The sequence below is a fragment of the Typopeltis vanoorti genome, chromosome 16, assembly GCF_054136105.1.
Source record: "Typopeltis vanoorti isolate ZY-2024b chromosome 16, IOZ_Tvanoo_1.0, whole genome shotgun sequence".
In the NCBI taxonomy this organism is placed as follows: domain Eukaryota; kingdom Metazoa; phylum Arthropoda; class Arachnida; order Uropygi; family Thelyphonidae; genus Typopeltis; species Typopeltis vanoorti.
This window is the reverse complement of record NC_143564.1, coordinates 24,805,472-24,828,903: the sequence shown is the minus strand read 5'-3', so window position 1 is coordinate 24,828,903 and position 23,432 is coordinate 24,805,472. Positions and strand designations below refer to the sequence as shown.

General features: G+C 37.2%; 1 protein-coding gene across 1 annotated transcript in view; it reads left to right on the top strand.

The window, feature by feature from the left end:
* The window catches only part of Dhc98D (Dynein heavy chain at 89D), a 1,285,966-nt gene that overhangs the window by 1,166,183 nt on the left and 96,351 nt on the right, over positions 1-23,432 (top strand). Inside the window, exons 60-61 of the mRNA XM_090406627.1 lie at positions 4,551-4,722; positions 19,675-19,806. Coding sequence (XP_090262753.1) covers positions 4,551-4,722; positions 19,675-19,806 — 304 coding nt within the window. The remainder of the gene's footprint in view (positions 1-4,550; positions 4,723-19,674; positions 19,807-23,432) is intronic.

Sequence of the window (23,432 nt, the reverse complement as noted above, 5' to 3'; positions counted from 1 at the left end):
ATACCGCTTTCCATAAAAAAATATGATTGGACCACCAACGATCAAGCATATTAAGGATGAAACAGAATTCACACCGGTTTTTTCCATCTGTTCTTTCACCATAATATTAGCTATTAGATGTTAGCTGAAATGTGTAAAGAGAAAGGAGTACAGTTTGTTAATATGTGGCATGAGTTTGAAGGACGAAGTGAACTATATAAGAGAGATGGACTATTTGAGTGGTTATGGTGTAAGTCACTTGGAGAGACTATTGTTGGAAGGTAGAGAAATGAGTACAGAGAATGAATCAGATCAAGTGGGAAGTGATGTGGGAGAGTGAGATAGGAGATATTGAAGAGGTGGTTATGAATAAAAAAGTGAGTGCCATGAGTATGAAAAATGAGAGAATGGGTGTGCAAGAGGAACAAGGAAATAGGGAGGCTCAGGGTGGACAGGCATACACAGCATGAGAAAAGGAAGTGTAGATAAGGAAGGAATGGAATGAGCTAGGATCAGGAGAAAACAGTTGGATTTGAATAGGGTTCTAAAATAAATAAGCAGAAATGGAAATGGCCCCAGTTGAGCATGGAGAGATCACATCGAATGAGTGGTATCATTGGAACTTGCCGTAGATCCAGAAATGAGCTGTTGTGTTTGTATACAAATGCTAGAAGTGTAAGAAACAAGGCAGATGAAATGGTTTCACTAATTCAGTCTGTTCACCCAAAAATTGTTGGAATAAGTGAGACATGGTTAGATGAGGATGACATCCTGACAGGAATAGAGATGGAAGGGTATGATGTGTTTTGTGAGGATAGAAGCGGTAAAAAGAGAGTGGGGGGGAGTACTATTGATGATAGAGAAAAGGTCATGTCCATAAAAAATAAAGATGCAAGAGGGAAATAGTGGCAGGGGTTTTGAAGCAGTATGGTGTGAGATAGAGGTGAATGGAATGAAATACTTGGCTGGATGTTGGTACAGACCTAGTAATGTAGATGATAGTGACCATGGAATGTATAATTAAATTAGCCAAGTAAATAAGGTGATCATTGTGGGCAATTTTAATTATAGCAATATAGAATCGGATGATGCAATAGCAACTGGAACGAAAGAAAATGAGTTTCTTGAGTTTTTGAGGGTTAACTACCTCAATAACTTCCTCAGATACTTAATTTGGTCATCTCATCAGAGGATGTAATTATAAATGAGGTGTCAAATCACCCACCAGTTGTTGAGAGTGACCATGAGGTGATTACCTGGGTGGTTGCCAGCAGTGTGAGGACCTCTGTGAGAAAAGGGTATATATGGAACTACAAGGGGCATGATTATGAAGAGCTCAAGAAATAGCTTGCAGGTGTAGCATGGAATGAGGAGTTAGCCCGAAAAGAGATCAATGCAGCTTGGGGGATCTTCAAGAACTATCTAGTAGACGCAATGCCTAAATGTATTCCAAGGGTGAGAAGGTTAAATAAGGTAAGTGTGAAATGGATAAATAAAGAGATTAAGCATGCGATACAGAGAAAAATGGCATTATGGAGGCAGCATAAGAGAAGTGCAAATAACAAATACAAAGACCAGGCAAGGCAGGTGACTTGGTTGGTAAGGGTAGCAAAAGTGAGGTATGAACAACAGTTAGCTAATAAATTACTTTTGTTTCAGATCAAAGTCCCAAATCTGGAAGTATGAAAGCCAGAACCACTTAAGAAACTCTTGGTTTAAAAAAATACCGCTTTCCATAAAAAAATATGATTGGACCACCAACGATCAAGCATATTAAGGATGAAACAGAATTCACACTGGTTTTTTCCATCTGTTCTTTCACCATAATATTAGCTATTAGATGTTAGCTGAAATGTGTAAAGAGAAAGGAGTACAGTTTGTTAATATGTGGCATGAGTTTGAAGGACGAAGTGAACTATATAAGAGAGATGGACTATTTGAGTGGTTATGGTGTAAGTCACTTGGAGAGACTATTGTTGGAAGGTAGAGAAATGAGTACAGAGAATGAATCAGATCAAGTGGGAAGTGATGTGGGAGAGTGAGACAGGAGATATTGAAGAGGTGGTTATGAATAAAAAAGTGAGTGCCATGAGTATGAAAAATGAGAGAATGGGTGTGCAAGAGGAACAAGGAAATAGGGAGGCTCAGGGTGGACAGGCATACACAGCATGAGAAAAGGAAGTGTAGATAAGGAAGGAATGGAATGAGCTAGGATCAGGAGAAAACAGTTGGATTTGAATAGGGTTCTAAAATAAATAAGCAGAAATGGAAATGGCCCCAGTTGAGCATGGAGAGATCACATCGAATGAGTGGTATCATTGGAACTTGCCGTAGATCCAGAAATGAGCTGTTGTGTTTGTATACAAATGCTAGAAGTGTAAGAAACAAGGCAGATGAAATGGTTTCACTAATTCAGTCTGTTCACCCAAAAATTGTTGGAATAAGTGAGACATGGTTAGATGAGGATGACATCCTGACAGGAATAGAGATGGAAGGGTATGATGTGTTTTGTGAGGATAGAAGCGGTAAAAAGAGAGTGGGGGGGAGTACTATTGATGATAGAGAAAAGGTCATGTCCATAAAAAATAAAGATGCAAGAGGGAAATAGTGGCAGGGGTTTTGAAGCAGTATGGTGTGAGATAGAGGTGAATGGAATGAAATACTTGGCTGGATGTTGGTACAGACCTAGTAATGTAGATGATAGTGACCATGGAATGTATAATTAAATTAGCCAAGTAAATAAGGTGATCATTGTGGGCAATTTTAATTATAGCAATATAGAATTGGATGATGCAATAGCAACTGGAACGAAAGAAAATGAGTTTCTTGAGTTTTTGAGGGTTAACTACCTCAATAACTTCCTCAGATACTTAATTTGGTCATCTCATCAGAGGATGTAATTATAAATGAGGTGTCAAATCACCCACCAGTTGTTGAGAGTGACCATGAGGTGATTACCTGGGTGGTTGCCAGCAGTGTGAGGACCTCTGTGAGAAAAGGGTATATATGGAACTACAAGGGGCATGATTATGAAGAGCTCAAGAAATAGCTTGCAGGTGTAGCATGGAATGAGGAGTTAGCCCGAAAAGAGATCAATGCAGCTTGGGGGATCTTCAAGAACTATCTAGTAGACGCAATGCCTAAATGTATTCCAAGGGTGAGAAGGTTAAATAAGGTAAGTGTGAAATGGATAAATAAAGAGATTAAGCATGCGATACAGAGAAAAATGACATTATGGAGGCAGCATAAGAGAAGTGCAAATAACAAATACAAAGACCAGGCAAGGCAGGTGACTTGGTTGGTAAGGGTATCAAAAGTGAGGTATGAACAACAGTTAGCTAATAAAGCCAAAAAGAATCCTAAGGAGTTATTTCGATATGTAGCCAGCAAAAGAAAGAATGATTATGGAAGGATGATATTGATTGCAGAAAATGGTATAAAGATGCTGTTGTGGAAGATGTGGTGGAGATACTTAATGAGCAGTTGATACAGGTCTTTCAATCTCGTGAATGTGACTTCATGGAGTGATTGAGAGCAGAAGATGATGGGGAGGAGAGACTGACTGTAAGTAAGCAAGAGGTGAATGGGGAGTTGATCAAACTTAGATACTAATAAGGCTGTGGGACTTGATAATATATCACCACGTATTCTGAAGGAATGCACCAGGGAGTTGATGCCTACCTTAACATATTTTTTTAATACGAGTCTTGCACTGGGTCAAGTTCCCAAGGAGTGGAAGGAGGGCAAGATTGTACCACTTCATAAAGGAGGTGATAGAACTCAAGCATTAAACTATAGGCCTATCTGTGTCTCAGGTGTTGTGGTTAAGTTATTGGAGAAGCTTGTAAGAACTAGGATCCAGAATTGGATTGACAACAATGGTATTATCTTTGATGGACAGCATAGATTTGCTAAAGGGAAGTCATGTTTTAGTAATCTACTTAATTATTACAATAAGGTGACTGCTTCCTTGGACAGAGGAGAAGGATACACAGTAATATACTTAGATTTCGCAAACGCTTTTGATAGATTACTGTATGATAAGTTAATAGTCAAACTAGAGCAGATGGGGTTGGATATTAGATTGGTGCATTGAATTGGAGACTGGCTATCTGATAGGTATCAATAAGTTGTGTATGGGGGAAGTGATATCTGGGAAAAGGAAAGTCACTAGTGGTATGCCTCAGGGGTGTGTAAGATAAAAGGACCTCCCAGATGAGTCTTTGACTCCATGGAGTCTTGGATAATAATAATAATAATAATAATAATAATAATAATGCATTTTTGTTATTACATACTATATAAAGAATGTACAGTGATATGCTGCTGCAATTAAAATTTCATTTCTAATTTCTGTCAGCATTTAAAATTCTTGGCATGTTGACGTAGTGAAAAAGTACAGCTGATTGTTCATTTGTCAAGAATTTTCCTTAATTTTTTTGTCTTGATCAAACACACACACACACACACACACACACACAATATCTGAAATCCAACAACACCAAAATTTTAATTATTCCAAGTTTGAAAAAAATGGTATCAATGTTTGTAAAATCTTTTTCATTTTTCAGGTTATGTATGGTGGCCGTGTAATAGATGATTTTGACAGACGGGTGGTAAATACATACATGGATGAATATATGGGAGACTTTATCTTTGATACTTTTCAGCCTTTCCATTTCTACCTTGATAATGAAGTTGATTACTTTATACCAGAAAATGGGAATAAGGAGACATATCTAAGTAATTAATTTATGTTTAGAGTATGCTTTATACAGTTGTTATTATTAATTTTATAATTATTATTCCCTCTTAATCCATAGGTAGTCGCAAGACTCATTGAAGATAGTGTATCAGCTCTTCAATTCTGAACAGTGATGAATAAACTAAAGATGAATAACTCGATTATTCATCTTTAATATGGATCCTTTCTTTCTATGTAACTAAACGGTGAACAGTACTAATTATATTATGTTTATGGAATTATCTTCCATTCTGATATTAAAATAATAATAATAATAATAATTTTATTAACATTGAATTTCACCTCAATATCACTAAAAGCAGAGTATCTGAATTGTCCTGTTTGGTTCTATACCCAAACCCTTTGTACTGCATCAAATGTCAAAAAAGCAGCCAAGTTCAGATTGTGAGTTTCGAGCATGTCAAAGGTAGAAGTACAAAAAATAGTTGGGAGAACACCAATGGCTGTCCCACTTTCTCACAATTTCATCATTCCTGAGCAATATGATTTACTTGCAATCTCCATAGAGTGAATTAGAGAAAAAAATTAAAATAAGCCTGCTCGCTCTTGAAAAACACCAAAAATGGTTCCATTGCATTTAAATCGACTAGTTTAAAAAATAATAGATTGTGCATCAAGAATAAAAGTCATGCTCCCAGATTCATTAATAGATTGGATGAATACTTCTGTCCTGCCCATAGCAAAATAAAACCATTAAAATTTCTAGTATCCTGGAAAGAATAGAATTTGGTGATATCTTAGATAGCTTTCCTGAGTAGGAAGAGATGAATACTGGTCATTAACATTTCCTCCAAAAGAAAAAAATCCAAGACAGATAAAAGCAAATCCTCAAACTGGAAGTTGGATACATCCACCAAGCATAAAATCAAAGACCTCTTGCAGAAATATAAGCCAGGGCCTTATGTCTGCAAAAGATGTTTTTGAAATGCAGTGAGTATCCTATATTATGGTATGTTTCTATTCCGTATCCCTTTCCAAGTCCCACTTAATACTGATAGAGGCAGTTGCCATGCTTCTCAGTAGGATTTCTTGTTATAGTATGCTGTATACATCTACCACCTAGTACAGATATTTCCCAGGGTAATCTTGATGACATCGTGTTACAGTTGTCAACCCATATACTCTTAATGAAGGGATTAAATGGTCATGCACACACACATACACTAACATCAGTGGAAGAGTTATGGAATGTATGCTTGATAACAATAACCCAACTCTTCTAAATATCGGAAGGGACACCTTCCACCTACCTGAATATTCACTGTTATCAACCTAATTGTTTGTTCACCATCCCTCTTCACACTGTTTGAATGGAAAGTAGACGATAACAGCTATGGAAGCAATTATTTTTCCATGATATTAATTCTCTTACATGGACTGTTATTATTCCATCATGGATATTGTAGTGAAAGATAAATCATGCTGACTAGAATACATTCTGATCCTTAGCAGATTTGATTCTGCAACAGTCAGCTTCTCTCCTATTAATGAAGTCATGGATCATATTATAGCATAAAGCACATGCCATTGCAACCCAAGACATTTTCGCATTTACTAAAAAAGTAAATGCGAAAACTTGTAATGACTATAGAATGATCAGCCTAATGAGTCATATTCTCAAAATGTTTCTGAAAATAATTCAAAAAAGAATATACAGAAAATGTGAAGACACCATCAGTGATACCCAATTCGGCTTTAGAAACAGCTTGGGAACAAGAGAGGCCCTTTTCTGTTCTCAGATCTTTTTTCAAAAATGTATTGACCAAAACAAGGTAATATTCATTTGCTTCATTGACTTCGAGAAAGCATTTGACAAAGTCCAACATGCTAAAATGATTGTACTATTAAAAAGAATTGGATTAGATGGTAAAGACATCAGGATCATTGAAAACTTATATTGGAACCAAAAGGCATCTGTTCAAGTTGATGACATTATTACAGACTCCATTAACATCAAACGAGGAGTAAGGCAAGGATGTGTGCTGTCACCTCTTCTTTTTAACATCTACTCAGAAGCCATATTTCAAAAAGTCTTGGAAGGAAGAAAGGAAGGGATTAGTGTAAATGGTGAAATCATCAGTAACATCCGATATGCCGATGATACAGCTCTTCTGGCTGACAATATTCAGGATCTTCAAAATCTTTTGGAACTAATAAATGCAGAGAGGGAAAAAATGGGATTAAAAATAAATATCACCAAAACTAAATTCATGGTCATAAGTAAGAAACCAATTCTTAATTTAGCACTTTCTTTAAATAGGAAACAAATAGAAAGAGTGGCAAAGTTTAAATATCTCAGATGCTGGTTAAATGAAGATTGCAATCCAGAAATGGAAATAAAAGTTAGAATTGAAATGGCAAGAAAAAATTTTCTCTTGATGAAATCAACACTGTGTAACTGCAGTTTAAACTTAGAGCTTAGAGTATGATGGTTAAATGCTATGTATGGTCTGTACTGCTGTACGGTGCAGAAACTTGGACCTTGAAGACAACATCAATAAAAAGACTTGAAGCCTTTGAGATGTGGTTATACAGACGAATGTTAAAAATCCCATGGACAGCAAAAATGTCCAATCAGGAAGTACTGGAACAAATGGGGAAATCACGTGACCTTTTAGATACCATAAAAAGAAGGAAAACTGCATATCTTGGTCACCTACTTCGTAATGAAAAATATAAGATACTTCAATTGATTATAAAAGGGAAGATAAATGGAAGAAGAGGACAAGGAAGACGAAGAAAATCTTGGCTGGCAGATATCAGACAATGGACTGGTATGAACTCTGAGAGACTGCTGAGAATCGCTCAAAATTTGCCAAGGTGGTCACCGACCTCCGATAGGAGATGGTACTCAAAGAAAGAAAGAAAAGATGGATCATATTATAGCATAAAGCACATGCCATTGCAACCCAAGACATCAAGTCATTTTCTACTGTATTCCAACCAAGGTTGGGGGGGGGGGTGGGGGGGGGGGGGGGTGGGGGGGGGGGGGGGTGGGGGGGGGGGGGGGTGGGGGGGGGGGGGGGTGGGGGGGGGGGGGGGTGGGGGGGGGGGGGGGTGGGGGGGGGGGGGGGTGGGGGGGGGGGGGGGTGGGGGGGGGGGGGGGTGGGGGGGGGGGGGGGTGGGGGGGGGGGGGGGTGGGGGGGGGGGGGGGTGGGGGGGGGGGGGGGTGGGGGGGGGGGGGGGTGGGGGGGGGGGGGGGTGGGGGGGGGGGGGGGTGGGGGGGGGGGGGGGTGGGGGGGGGGGGGGGTGGGGGGGGGGGGGGGTGGGGGGGGGGGGGGGTGGGGGGGGGGGGGGGTGGGGGGGGGGGGGGGTGGGGGGGGGGGGGGGTGGGGGGGGGGGGGGGTGGGGGGGGGGGGGGGTGGGGGGGGGGGGGGGTGGGGGGGGGGGGGGGTGGGGGGGGGGGGGGGTGGGGGGGGGGGGGGGTGGGGGGGGGGGGGGGTGGGGGGGACTTACTAAATGGATATAATCCAATAATACCCCCCCCCCCTAAAAAAAAAAAAGAAAATGTGATGGAGGAGGTACAAGACAGTTAGTGGTAATCAGATCTACAAAGAGTATAAGATGCAGGTTAGAAAGGTGATGAGAATTGTAAAGAAAGAAAAGGTGCAGTATGAGAGGAGATTGGCTTCAGGCCAAGGTTAGCTCGCAGGAATTTTTCCACTACATGGCAAGCAAGAGGAAGAATAATTATGGCAGACTAACAGTTGCAAAGGATATAGTGGAATTATTGAGCGAGCATTTTATCAGCGTATATCATACTTGTATAAATTATCCGTACAATATATAGAAGAGAGGCAAGTATTAGGAGAATTGGAAGTGAAAGAAACAGATGGTATCAGATGTTGGTTGGGTTAGATGTGAATAAGGCTGTAGGAATGGATGACATATCACCACATATGCTTAAGTAATGCAAGGAGTGTTAAAAACTTTAAGATTCAATATAATAAATATGTTGTCAGTTGAATGAACCTCCCACGATGAGTTTGTTGCCTCCATGGAGGGTGTAATAATAATAAGAAGAAAATAATCAGCCATTCTCCTCTAAAGCAACCCAGATGAGAAGAAGAAGCCCACAGTACTCCTATACCATATATTATATTAAAGACATCTCTGAATGTCTTGCAATAATGAAAGTCTTACAGTGGGTAGGGTTCCTAAGGAGTGGAAAGAGGGCAAAATAGTACCACTCCATAAGCATGGTTCTAAGATAGAAGTCTCCAACTATAGGCCAGTCTGTATAACTGCAGTTGTGGTCATGATGTTGGAGAGATTGATAAGGAATAGAATACAGAATTGGGTTAAAGACATGGCATTCTTTATGAAGGTCAGCATGGATTTGTAAAGGATAGGTCCTATTTCAGTAATTTACTTGCATTTTATGATAAGGTGACGAGTGTGTTAGGTAAGGGAGAATCATATACAGTGATATTCTTAGACTTTTCAAAAGCATTTGATAGATTACCACATGATAAGTTGGTGTACAAGCTGCAGAGGATGGGAATAGATAGTATATTGGTTAGATGGATCAGAGATTGGCTCTCTGAACGATACCAGCAGGTTGTGTATGATCGAGCAGTGTCTCAAAAAAGAAGGGTGACCAGTGACGTATGCCAGGGCTCTGTTCTTGGGTTCCTGCTGTTTAACTTGTTTGCAAACGATACATCATGTGGACTGACTGGGGATCTTCAGTTATTTGCTGATGATCAATCCCTTCAGGAAGATTTAAATAGACTTTTTACTTGAACAAATGAGTGGGGTTTGTAGTTTTAATATCAATAAGTGCAAGGTGTTACAATTTGGAGTGCAGAAATATAAGGTTCTGCACTATATTGATGGTGCCATACTGCAGGAAGTAGATAAGATTAGAGATTTGGGAGTGATGGTTGACAATAAACTGAGGTTTAGAGGGCATATTGCTAGGGTTGCAACAGTTGCACATCGTAATGCTTCTATGGTAAGAAGTACTGTAATATGCAAGGATAAGGAAGTGGTTGTGCCACTGTATACAGTGGCACTGGTCAGACCACACTTGGACTGTTGTGCTTAGGTCTGGTCACCCAGTTTTCAATGTGATGTGGAGACATTGGAGGGGGTCCAGACACGAGTGACTGAGACAATATCAGGAGTTTGGAATGCTGGCTATGGAGAGAGGTTGAAGAGATGTGGATTGCAGAGTTTGGTGGATAGGAGGAAGAGAGGTGATATGATAAGATGTTTAAGTCAGTGAGAGGATTTTATCAGATTAATCCAGAGGGGATTATAAAAAGAGTAGAAGATGAGAGGGGAAGAACCAGAGGTCATTCCTGGAAGTTATGTAAAAGTGTGGTGAAGAAGGGTGTGAGGAGCAGATTTTTTACATGGAGAATTGTCAGTGAATGGAATGCATTACCAGAATGTGTTGTTAATGCAAAGAGTGTTAAGGACTTTAAGATTCTATATGATAAATATGTTGTCAGTTGAATGAACCTCCCACGATGAGTTTGTCGCCTCCATGGAGGGTGTAATAATAATAAGAAGAAAATAATCAGCTATTCTCCTCTAAAGCAACCCAGATGAGAAGAAGCCCACAGTACTCCTATACCATATATTAAAGACATCTCTGAATATTTGGCAAAAATTATGAAAAAAAATATCAACTCATTGCTACCTATACATGCATCAGCCAAATTCATAACCTGCTACCTTTCTCCAAAAGACAAAATTTCATCAATAATGCTACCTGTGTATACAAAGTTCCATGTTCGTGTAACTTGTCTAACTATAGACAAACAGGAAGATCTGTAAATAAATATATCTCTGAACATATAGACCACATCCGTTATTATCAAACCTCACAAGTCTGGCCTTGCATAACATGGAATTGAAAACACTAACCACAGGATCCAATGGCGAAATGCTAAGCTTCTACATAGATCCATATATAAACATGAACATTTATATAAAAAAAATGCTGAAACCCTACTTCATAGACCTAATCTCAATTGTAATGACTGCCTGACTATTCTAGAAGTTTGGGAAATTGTTATCCTCAATTGTATTAAATAAATTTATCTCTTATATATTTTAATTTTAGCTCAATAGTTTTAATCCATTAATGTCTGACTATATACCTAGAGGAATTCCATTTAAGCATGTGCTCTACTGTTTTCTAATTCAATTCCTATTGTTGTTCGAAAATTGTACTGATGATGTCTTATGATACATAAGACATCATCAGTACAATTAGACAAAATATTTACATAATAAAATTTATTATTTTAAATGTGTGGCACATGTATTATTCTCTAGTTAACCAAAAATCTTGTAGAGCAAGGACAACCTCTTTGCAAGCATCTCAAACATATTCCATTGGGTTGAAATGCTGCCCAGAGCCCGGATACAATGCTATGTGAGATTCCAAACTCTGGCCTGTTGGAATCGGCAATATCGGTAATTCTGTGGCCTTCTTCAAGCCTTCCAATAACTGTCTGGCCTTGGAAAAAATTATGTCTCAAAGACAGACATCTAGTCAAATAATGTCTCAAAGACATTATTTGACATTATTTGAGACATTACAAGACATCCTTCAAGAAAAGAACTTCAAACACAATTCGCTTAGATCAGCCTTTTTATCATGTTAAATGCTACCACAGAACCCCTTTGCGCACAATTTGAAAATTTGAATGTGTACTCGATTTCTACTCAAAATCATCAGTTACACTAACTGTCACAAACCTACAAGTTCAGATAGAAAATAACTATTCTGAACTTGTAGGTGTAATCTTCAGAAATGGTGCTCATCCTTATTTGGGACACCAGTGTAGAATTACTGGAAAAGTACTTTATTACATTACACCAAAACTTGGTATGAGCATAAATGTAGGAGGTATGTGAAATTCTAATCAATCACCCTAATGCCCTCAATGATGATGGTCTAGAAATTTCCAAGAACATGAATGAGATGTCACATATTCTACCAAACATAACCTTTTGTTTAAGATATCATTGTAAATTATAATCAGGACTATTACAACAGGATCTTAGTTTTAATGTAGCAAGCACTTGCTACATTACTGATTAGGCTACTAATATTCATCATCATCATCATCAAATTCCTGCCATGTACCCTCAAGGGGTGTACAGGATATGACAGTACTACATGAAAAAATTACATCATTACTAACTTCCTATCTACAATTTTCCTCCAAATCAGTCTGTTACTTGTCAAGACTCCAACATTATCAGATCTTATATTTCTATCGTCTAAGGCACTTTGTACCGTATCAATCCACCTATATCTTGGTCTTCCTCTGGGTCGTTTTCCTGCCAACCTGGCAGAGAACACTTGTTTTGCTAATCTTTCCTCTCCCATTCTATTTAAGCTACTAATATTGTTGAGTTAAAATGTTAGAAAATAATATGAATTATTCTCTGGCCATCTAAAAATAATAGCTTTGTAGGGTTTTTATTTTGATATATTGATCTGATCTCTATTTTCACTAGAGATCAGATCAATAAAATAATAGCTGATCAGATTAGTGCCACTTTATATACTGTTTGAACTGTATGTGTCTGTGTACTGCAGATGATGACCATAATAGGAAGGTTGAAACATAGAGAAATTAAAGTAATTATTCTTTACATGGTACTAGTCACCATAATTTATTAAAATGAACACATCTCTATCTTTCTTGTTCTGTAAAGCTTGTACCTGCCTAGAAAATAACTATCTTAAACAAGTGTTTCATATTTTTAAATCAAGCACTTGTGTAAAATAGTTATTTCTAGGTAGCTCAAGGAATTCAATTTCTTTACTGACACATCATTTCTTGTTTTCAGTCAATATTTTTAATTGTTAATACCACTCACCAGTCTCATCTGCATAAACATTTCAGAATCATCTTAGTGCTCACTTCACCCCTCTCAACAAATGGTCTCAAAACCAGTATCACTACTGTGTTCTTCAAGTTCCACATGGTTTCATATCAGCACTGGAAAACAGCATAACCAAAACAAAAAAAAAATTTAGAAAGTGTAATGTCTCATCTACAAATGTTAATGAGCCATGCTTCAATGTTTCACTACACAAAGAAGTATTGTATTCTCAAATAGATGGTCCGATCTTGAAGGCTGGGTGGAAAAAATTTACTAAACAATATGTATGCGACTATTTTGTATGTAACAATGGGTGACTTAATTGATTTCAAAACCGACATAACATTGTTTATACAAAATGAGTGGAGAATCTCGATCTGCAGATCCAATAATGGGAAATTAATGGATTGAAATTAATTTGCCATTCATGAAATGATGAGTGTTTGGGCAGAAATCAGGAAAGATTCATATAAAAATACTAATTGAAATAATTTTCATTAATTAGTATTGTTTTTAATTACAGAGAAATAAACTGTGTTTAGTGTTAAGTGTATGGTTTTAAAATTATGGAAAAATAAATTGTGCTTAATATTAAATGAATTGTAGTTATGCAAACATATTCATACAAATAATATTTGGATATGTAATTATATTATTTTTATATGAATTAATCATCATCATCATCATCATCAAATTCCTGCCATGTACCCTCAAGGGGTGTACAGGATATGACAGTACTACATGAAAAAATTACATCATTACTAACTTCCTATCTACAATTTTCCTCCAAATCAGTCTGTTACTTGTCAAGACTCCAACATTATCAGATCTTATATTTCTATCGTCTAAGGCACTTTGTACCGTATCAATCCACCTATATCTTGGTCTTCCTCTGGGTCGTTTTCCTGCCAACCTGGCAGAGAACACTTGTTTTGCTAATCTTTCCTCTCCCATTCTATTTAAGTGACCATACCATCTGAGATTAGCTCTGTTAACACATTCCTGGATGCTGACAATGTCAAGTTCTTTCCTAATATCCTCATTTTTAATATGATATTGCCATTGATGCCATCTGTTCATGCCTCTAATCTTTCTCAGGACTCTCATATCTGCGGTCTCCAGTCTTTGGTCAAGTGTTTTACTTCTGACCCAGCTCTCAGATCCATAAGTTAAAATTGGTTTGAACACAGTCTTGTATACAGCTAATTTAGTGTTCCGACTAATTTCTTTCTTATTCCATATGAATTTATTCAATTGACTTCCCACGATACCAGCTTTGCTGATTCTGTTGTCTATTTCTATATTTAGTTTGCCATCTTCAGTAAAAATTGTGCCTAAGTAGCTGAAATGTTTTACTTGTTCCACCGGCTCTCCATTCACAACACAGTTGACATGTTCAGTGATTCTGCCTATTTTCATTGTCTTTGTCTTTTTATTGCTGACCTTCATACCATATCTATTACAACAGCTATTCAATTTAGTCAGAGAATCTTGCAGACTTGTAGCGGATTTATTTAGAAGTATAACATCATCTGCATAAAGCAAAGAGCTGACATTAACATCTCCAATTTTGATATCAGGTTTAATACCACATTCCTTCATAATGTGATCCATATAGATAATGAATAACAGAGGGGATAATGTACATCCTTGTCTCACACCAGATTTAACATTAAACCATCTTCCTGTACTTCCTTCAATTCTAACTGCTGACTCACAACTCAAATAAAGACTAAGTATTGCTTGATATAATGCCCCATTGACACCATATAACTGCAGCGTATTGAATAGCTTCTCTCTTGGCACCTTGTCATATGCCTTTTCCAAATCGACAAAACTTAAATACAGATCTTTGTTATATTCCCATGCTTTCTCGACTATTTGTCGTAAAGAGAAGATCTGATCTTGACAGCCTCTATTTGGCCTGAATCCAGCTTGTTCTTCACCAAGCTTTTCTTCCACAATTCTTCTCAACCATTTCTCAAGTATACTTGCATAGATCTTGCCAGGAACACTCAGTAGGGAAATACCTCTGTAATTCTCACATGCAGTTTTATTTCCCTTTTTATATATGGGTACTATGAGAGCTCTACTCCAATCATCGGGAATTCGTCCCTCTGTCCAGGCTTTCTGAACTATGCAGTGCAGCCACTGTAAGACTCTTATACCACCATACTTCAGCATTTCTGGTCGAATATCATCTACTCCTGCTGCCTTTCCACATTTCAAGCCTTTGATGGCTTTTTCTACTTCAAGTATGGATATGTATTCCTGACTGCATGCCTGGTCAGTGTTTTTTATCACTGTGCTGTAATCACTGCTTGTTTCATTTAGCAGTTTTTCAAAGTAATTACTCCATACTTCAAGAATATCTTTTTCTCCTGTTTTCATTTCACCTTTATCATCTCTAATTCCTTTTACAGCACTCTTTCCTCCATTCCTAAGCTTCTTCAACAACCTCCAGAATATTTTGCCACCTTCTTGATATTTATTTTCTATATTCTTGCCAAAGTCCTCCCATGACTTTTGTTTTGCTAGTTTTACACACTGTTTAGCTTTCTTACATTTGTCTCTGTATTCTGTAAGAGTAAAAGCTGACTTATTTGCCAGGAACTTTTGATATGCTTTCTTCTTTTCCTTCACTGCCTCTTTAACTTCCTGTGTCCACCAGGGAGTTCTGATTTTTTTATCCTTGCACACAACCTCACCACATGCCTCTCTGCCAGAATCAATCAATGTTTCCTTCAGAGTTTGCCACTGAATCTCCAGGGTTTGATTCCTGTTCTCAAACTCTTTCATTTTCTTTTCAATAATATTTCTGTATTTTAGTCTACAGTTCACATCTGAGAGCTGCTCAACTTTTATTCACTTTAAAACTTTCTTACATGTTATTCTTTTCAATATGAAATTCAATTTTATCCTGCTCAAGACTAAATAGTGATCACTTCCAATTTCAAATCCTCTGTACACTCTGGTGTCCTGCACCAGGGAGAAAACATCACTATCAACAATAACATAGTCAATGAGACTTTTCTTATTCCTAGCCTCTTCTCTCCATGTGAATTTGTGCACATTTTTATGTTGGAACATGGTGTTAGTAATAACCAGTCCATGTCCTGAGCAGAAATCCAACAGATATTTGCCATTATTATTAGCTTTGCTCTTTTCTCCAAATTTTCCCAAAATATTTTTGTATGTCTCACAATCATTTCCTACTCTACTATTTAGATCCCCAACAAGGACCAACTTTTCCTTTTTCATTGTGTCAGTTGCTTTTTCTAGAGCCTCAAAAAATTCCTCCACTTCTACCTTAGTAGAACCTTCTGTGGGACCATAGGCACAAATAAGTCTCATTGTCCAGTTCCCCATTCTCATATTTGCCCACATTACTCTACTTGAGACTGACTGCCATTCAAGAAGATTAGCCTCGTATTTTGTGTTGAATACTATGGCTACTCCTTCTTTTCCTTGATTGTCATTGCCTGAATATAACATTTTGTATTTATTGCTCAGAAAGATCTCACCAGTTTTGGTCTTTTTTGTTTCAGTCACCCCTATTATGTCGATCTGGTACTTATCTAATTCCTCAGCTAGCTCCATTTCTTTGCCATTCAGGCTTCTTACGTTGATAGTACCGATCTTTAACTCTGGTGATGTTGAGTTGGGGTTTGTTTTCAGATTTGTTCCAGTAGCTGACTTTTCGTTGTTCGCCCTGGTTCCCTGGCAAAAACAATGGGGGCCTTGTTTAACCGGGCGACGCCCCAGCTGGCATGAAATTTTGTCATGTTGTACCATCATTTTTTATTTTGGTTTAACCAATAAGAATACAATTTGGTCTGCTAAATCCCAAATTGCCAGCCCATCCTCGTTCGTTCAGTATCAAAGTAGATACCCAACAGGGTGCACCACGAGAAGGTGAGGATTGGACATTAGGTCAGAAGCCCTGGTCGGTTCTCCGCATTCCTTTAAAGGCTATGTGGAAGTCTCCTCTCAGTTATACAGCTTTGACCCTTAAGCACCCCTTATTTATTTATTATAATTTATTATTATTGTAATTATAATAAATAATTAATTAAAATTAATTGAATATCTTTTTTATCAAATGATTGAGAATTTAAAACATAGGAGCTAGATATAACTCATCATTGATATAGTGAGTAATGGTTATAACGAAGAAAGTTTGTCCATCCTCTGGTTCTTATTATAACTAAGTTCGACTATATATAAATTATTATTATTATTACATGACGCCTCCAAGGACTCATCATATGTGTAGATATATATATATATATATATAAACACACACACACACACACCTATTGTTATGTAAGTTAAATCTTGCTGTGTAAGACAGACAAATATACCTTAGTGTCTACTGCACATCCCTCTACTCTCAGTAGTATGTAAGAGAGCTTTCAGACTTATATAAAGATGCCATCATAGGATGCTATATCAGTGGGCTAATATTGCTATAATGTTAAAGACTGCATTGCTCAAAATTACCTGTATGGAAACATTATCAACCACTGGATACATAAGAATTCCATTTCAGCCAAGATATGCACGGGAAGACCCAAGAATATACCCACCAAGGGAAAAGTGTCTGGAAGGGTCATATGGAAATCCCCACATTTAGTGTGGAAAAATCAATCAGTCATTTAAACAGCCTATAGGGTGTGTGTGTGGGGGGGGGATCCACATTATTTGTAAAAATACTATGTAAAGAGTTGCAAATTCTCAGCGGAAGGGGGAACATCTAAATATCAGCCATGACAATCAACAGTGAAGGCTACACTAGAGTAATGCATAACTACAAGTCACATATCATGCTACACCCTTACGAAATTCATTATGTCCAAGCATGCCATTTCAACAGTAATATTTACTGGTTGGAGTGGGTAATCATCAGAAACCATTTATGTTGGCATTGACTCACACCTTTGGTTGTAGCCTAGAAAGATTAATTCTGTTGGATATACAAAACTTTTAACAATGCAATGCCACCTACATTATGGCAGTTACAAGACAGGAATGTATCTCTTTCAACATGACAAAAAAACATCATATTACATATTTGCAACTGCAACATGGTTTGATGAGAATATGTGTGGAAAAACTTGACTGGTCAGCACAGATTTCCAATCTCACCTGAACAGAACATCTCTGGAACATTGAATGTGGCCAGATCAGTATGTCCAAAAGTAGTACATGGACTGGTGATTTTGCTGAAGAAAGAATGGTCTGCCTGATTTATATTATCACTAACTGGTGGAGGATAAGCCTAGAAGTACAAAAAGCATTATTATTATTATTACATGACACCTCCAGGGAGTCAAACGACTCATTGAGGGAGGCAACCTACTCTATAAGGTTGTGACATTGCAGAAATGGAAGAACCAACAGCTTATATGGGAATTGTGGTGAATGAAGTGGAAGTGAATAGTCTATTACATAATTTACATAATTACATAATTTACATAATTACATAATTTACATAATGATGATAGGATTTATTTAATTTTATTATAATTTTATTTAATATTAATTATAATAAAGAAAATTATAAAAGTACACCTATGATCTTAAATTAGCTCTGCAAATGATAGCAGCGTACAAGATATCTTTACTATGCAGGAAAAGTGCAGTGATTTTCAAAATACAGTTATACTCAATAACTGAAACACATCACCTTCTGAATTAGTTCAGTTAAAAAAAATATATCACACCTAGATGGATGGCTACTGTATGCGCACAGATGTGAGACCTTTCCACATTTCTGCGCATGTCAAAAGAAGGAGAATCCATTCCGATATTAGGGTAATCAATGCGTTTCGTGAGATGATTGTTTATTATTGTAAGTCTGAAAATTAGCTTTTCTTTTATGAAAATTCTAGTTCTTAAAGTGGTAACTATTTTGCTTGTACAACAGTTGGAAAATTTATGTATAAAGCACATGACATCGCATGTTGGTAGCCAATCATGCATCCTTTATTTCTTTCTCCCTTCAGCATGAATTGACTCTTCTTGGCACAAAGCCAAGGTCAGTTCTACAAAGTGTGGGCATACAATAAATGTGCAGAACAGAAAAATAATGAATGGTTAGAAGAATAAATATTCTTAAATATTGCTCCCTTTGTCCCTAACTATTCTTAAATATTTTATTCTCCCTAATAACCATTTTAACTAGAATAGTTAACAGAAATAATAGGAATATATAAATCATTAACTATAAATATTAGTTGGAAATAACTATCATTCTTAAATATGGTGCCCTTTCTCCCTAAGCACCCTATCCCAGTTTTGTAAAAATTAAAATTCCATCTAGAGAGCCTGTAGTATCTAAGTAAGAAAGAATATTAATAACTTTATATGGAATAAAAAAATTTCAGAACGCTAAATATAATCAAAATAATAAATAATACATAAAATATTTCTTTCTGTTTCAAATATGGGAATGATATGACAATAGGATTTCCAATTTCCCACAATTTTCTACACAATGAATTTTCCTGCAATGTATTGTGCGGACACAACTTTAAGCTATGATTCAAAACATTTGTAAGATAGAAACAGAAAACATCCAGAAGAGTGGCAAACTGGTTCATTGAGAATTGGCTTCTTCACTAAGACAAAGGTCTGGTTTGTCTCCTGCTTTGTCTATTGAGCATTTCACAATCATCATAATCCACATGTCTCCTAGAAGCTTCTTTCTGTTCCATTGATTGAGGATTCTTCTGAAATAAATATGATTCAAGTTGTCAGTTTAATTAAGGAAAAGGCAAAATCTAATTGTATCTCAAAACATTGAGGCATTCTTCTAGAGAGAGAGAAAAAAGTTGCTGGAATTGTTGTACACATCGCTGAAGAGACTACTTTGAAGGTAAGAGAAGACTTTAGAGATGTAGCCTCGTATTGTTATATTTTATCACCACAATCTGAGAAACTTGTCTAGCCATAATATTCTTTATGAATTATTTAAAAAAATCATAATTTGAATGCCTTTAAATATTACAAACATATTTTCATGCATTTGAAAATTAGCATGAAACGACATTTTTCTCCTTCTTCCATAGATGCTATAGAATCTCTTCCCCTGGCAAATTCACCTAAAGTCTTTGGCCTTCATTCAAATGCAGAGATTGGTTATTATAGTGATGCTGCAAGAGAAATGTGGAGCCATTTAATGAACCTTCAGCCTGAAACAGGTAAATAGATATTTGTAATATGATTAATACTATTGATTTCAAAGATGAACATATCATTATTATATGAGCATCTCCATAGAGCCTGAAAACTTACATTGAAAGTCCTGCAGTAACCATTATGTCCACAATAGCTATCATACCTCTTCTTGAACTTATCCACTAACAAAGCACACTCTCAAACCACCTCTAGCAACTTATTCACCACTATTAAAAAAAAAAAAAAAAAGCCACTGTAGTGCACTTGGAAGAACAGTGGGACATTGTTCCCTTCAGCTCAAAAGAAAACTGTTTGATTCTCATCATGTCAAGAATCAAACACAGATCCCTGTATGAGCCTTTTTCAATTGAAGGTGTCAGCCTATCTCATGTGGATGTAGCAGGGTTTTTCTTCCAGAAATTCAAGTTTTTCTTTCTGCATACAGAGAAATCAGCCAGTGAACACAAGCAGTTAACAGATAAAAATACTATTGGTGGGAAGAATGGCATAGTGCATAGATGGAAGCTTAAGTAATGTAGATAGTGGGTTGTTTGGTGTAGAGTGTCCTTCTGCTATGAATCCTTGGACTTCTTGAAAGTTTCACATACTGATAATAATTTCATGGCTATGCTATCCACACTATTACATACTTTCCAGTGGAGACTCCCTGTTCTTTCCCTTATTATCACATATTGAAAATTTCTTCTGCATCAATTCCGTAAAATCTTTTTAGTAACTGATACACAGTGTACTCCATAAATTATAGGACAAAAATTATAAAAAATCAAAAACACACGAGAGGAAGATGAAATATATTTTGTTATTCGCAATGCGATCCATTGGCATCTATACAGGCTTTAACACTTTGAGTCCTAGACCTATTGGGACTTAAAGAACCCTATGGCCTGACCATTTTTAGCTCTATTTAAAAAATTGCTGCAGTATTTCTATGGAATATCCAAATAATTATTTTTTGTCTTTAGTTATACATGTGGTATGGCATTCCAGAAACGGGTTGCAAAAAATCAATGTTTTTCAAAAAAATAAAAAGTTAATTTTTTTATTAGTTTCTACTTATATTTACTTCTTTAGTGTTCAAAATTCAACAAATTCAGTCAAAATATTGCTTAGATGTTACATAAGTAATGAAAATTATAAATAAAATTTATGTGTGTTATTGTTATGATGAAAATATCATTTTATATAAGGGTTTACATCACTATAATTATCCTCTATTGGCCACAAAAGTTGAGTGGTAAATTATTGAATTAGGCCATTCAGTTTTTGAAATGCAAGGCATATTACACAAATAAAAATTGCAATATGAATGTTCAGAATGCAGATGATTAGAACACAAAAATTACTAGAAATATGTTGTAAAATAATGAAATATGGACTGTTTTATGTGTGACGCAACCGATGGGCAGGCGTTACGATATTATTATTATTATTATTAAATAAGACCTCATGGAGTCAAAGACTCATCTAGGAGGTCCTTTTATCTCACACACATCTCATCATACCGCGTCTTAAACATATTCAAACTCCTTGCAGACACCACACTCTCAGGCAAGGCATTCCAATCACTCACAACTCTGCAAGAAAAAAACCTGCCTCTCACTCCCCTACTCACACCCTCTTTATACAGTTTCCAGGGATGACCTCTGGTTCTCCCCTGATCTCCCACTATTCTCTGTAGAACTTCTCCACCATTGATCCTATAACAACCCCTTACCAACTTGTAGGTCTCTATCATATCTCCCCTCTTCCTTCTCTCCACTAGACTCTGCAAATTACATCTTTTCAATCTTTCCTCATACTCGACATTCCAGAGGTCAGAAACTACCTTAGTCAGTCGCCTTTGGACCCTTTCCAACATCTCTTCATCCTTCTGAAAACCAGGTGACCAAATCTGGGCACAATAGTCCATGTGTGGCCTAATCAAAACCTTATACAATGGAACAAGAATCTCCCTACTTCTACACGTCAGTGTCTTCTGCATCATTCCCAGAAGTCTTTGTGTTGCCTTCACAATTTGGCGATGTGTCCCCTAAATTTTAGATCCTTATCCACTATCACCCCCAGATCTTTTATTTCCTCTACTTCCAACAATATATTCTCACCAAGCATAAATTCTGCATCCCATCTTTGTTTTCCAAATTTTAAAATCTTACCTTTTGCAACATTGAACTCAAATCCCCATTTGCTTGCCCAATCACTCAATTTATTCAAGTCTTCTTGCAAGGCCACAACATCTTCACTACTCTTTATGGTTCGTCCCAACTTTGCATCATCTGCAAACAACTGAATATCTCCATCCAAATCTTCGCCAATATCATTAATATACAAGTTAAATAGTAATGGCCCTAAAACAGATCCCTGAGGCACTCCACTAGTGACTTTCCTTTTCCTGGATATTGCACCCCCATACACAACTTGTTGATACCTATCAGATAGCCAGTCTCCAATCCAATGCACTAATCTAATATCCAACCCCATCTGCTTTAGTTTGACTGTCAACTTATCATGAGGTTCTCTATCAAAAGCTTTTGCGAAATCCAAGTATATTACTGTGTATCCTTCTCCTCTGTCCAAGGAAGCAGTCACTTTATTGTAATAAGTAAGTAGATTACTAAAACACGACCTCCCTTTAGCAAATCCATGCTGTCCATCAAAGATTATACCATTGTTGTCAACCCAACTCTGGATCCTAGTTCTCACAAGCTCCTCCAACAACTTAACCACAACACCTGACACATGGATAGGCCTATAGTTTAATGCTCGAGTTCGATCACCTCCTTTATGAATTGGCACAATTTTGCCCTCCTTTCACTCTTTAGGGACTTGACCAAGTGCAAGACTTGTATTAAAAAAATATGTCAAGGCAGGTGTCAACTCTCTGGCACATTCCTTCAGAATACGCGGTGATATATTAACAAGTCCCACAGCCTTATTTACATCTAGTTTACTCAACTCCCCAAACACCTCTTGCTCACTTACAGTCAGTCTCTCCTCCCCATCATCAACTGTTCTTAATCTCTCCATGAAGTCACATTCACAAGATTGAGAAATCTTTATGAACTGCTCATTAAGTATCTCCACCAAACATTCTGCAACAGATGTCTTTATACCATTTCCTCCAATTAATGTCATCCTTCCATAATCATTCTTTCTTTTGCTGGCTAGATATCGAAAGAACTCCCTAGGATTCTTTTTGGCTTCATTAGCTAACTGCTGTTCGTACCTCTCTTTAGCTACTCTCACCAACCAAGTCACCCTCCTTGCCTGGTCTTTGTAGACCTCATGAAATTGGTTACTTCCACTTCTCTTATGCTGCCTCCACAATGCCCTTTTTCTCTGTATTGCATGCTTAATCTCTTTATTCATCCATCTCACACCTACCTTATTTAACCTTCTCACCCATGGTATACATTTAGACATTGCATCTACTAAGTATTTTTTGAAAATCCCCCAAGCTGCATTGATCTCTTTTCCAGCTAACTCCTCATTCCATGCTACACATGCAAGCTGTCTCCTGAGCTCTTCATAATCACCCTCCCCCCCTTGTAGTTCCACATATACCCTTTTTTCACAGGGGTCCTTGCACTGCTGGCAACCAGCCAAGTAATCACCTCATGGTCACTTTCAC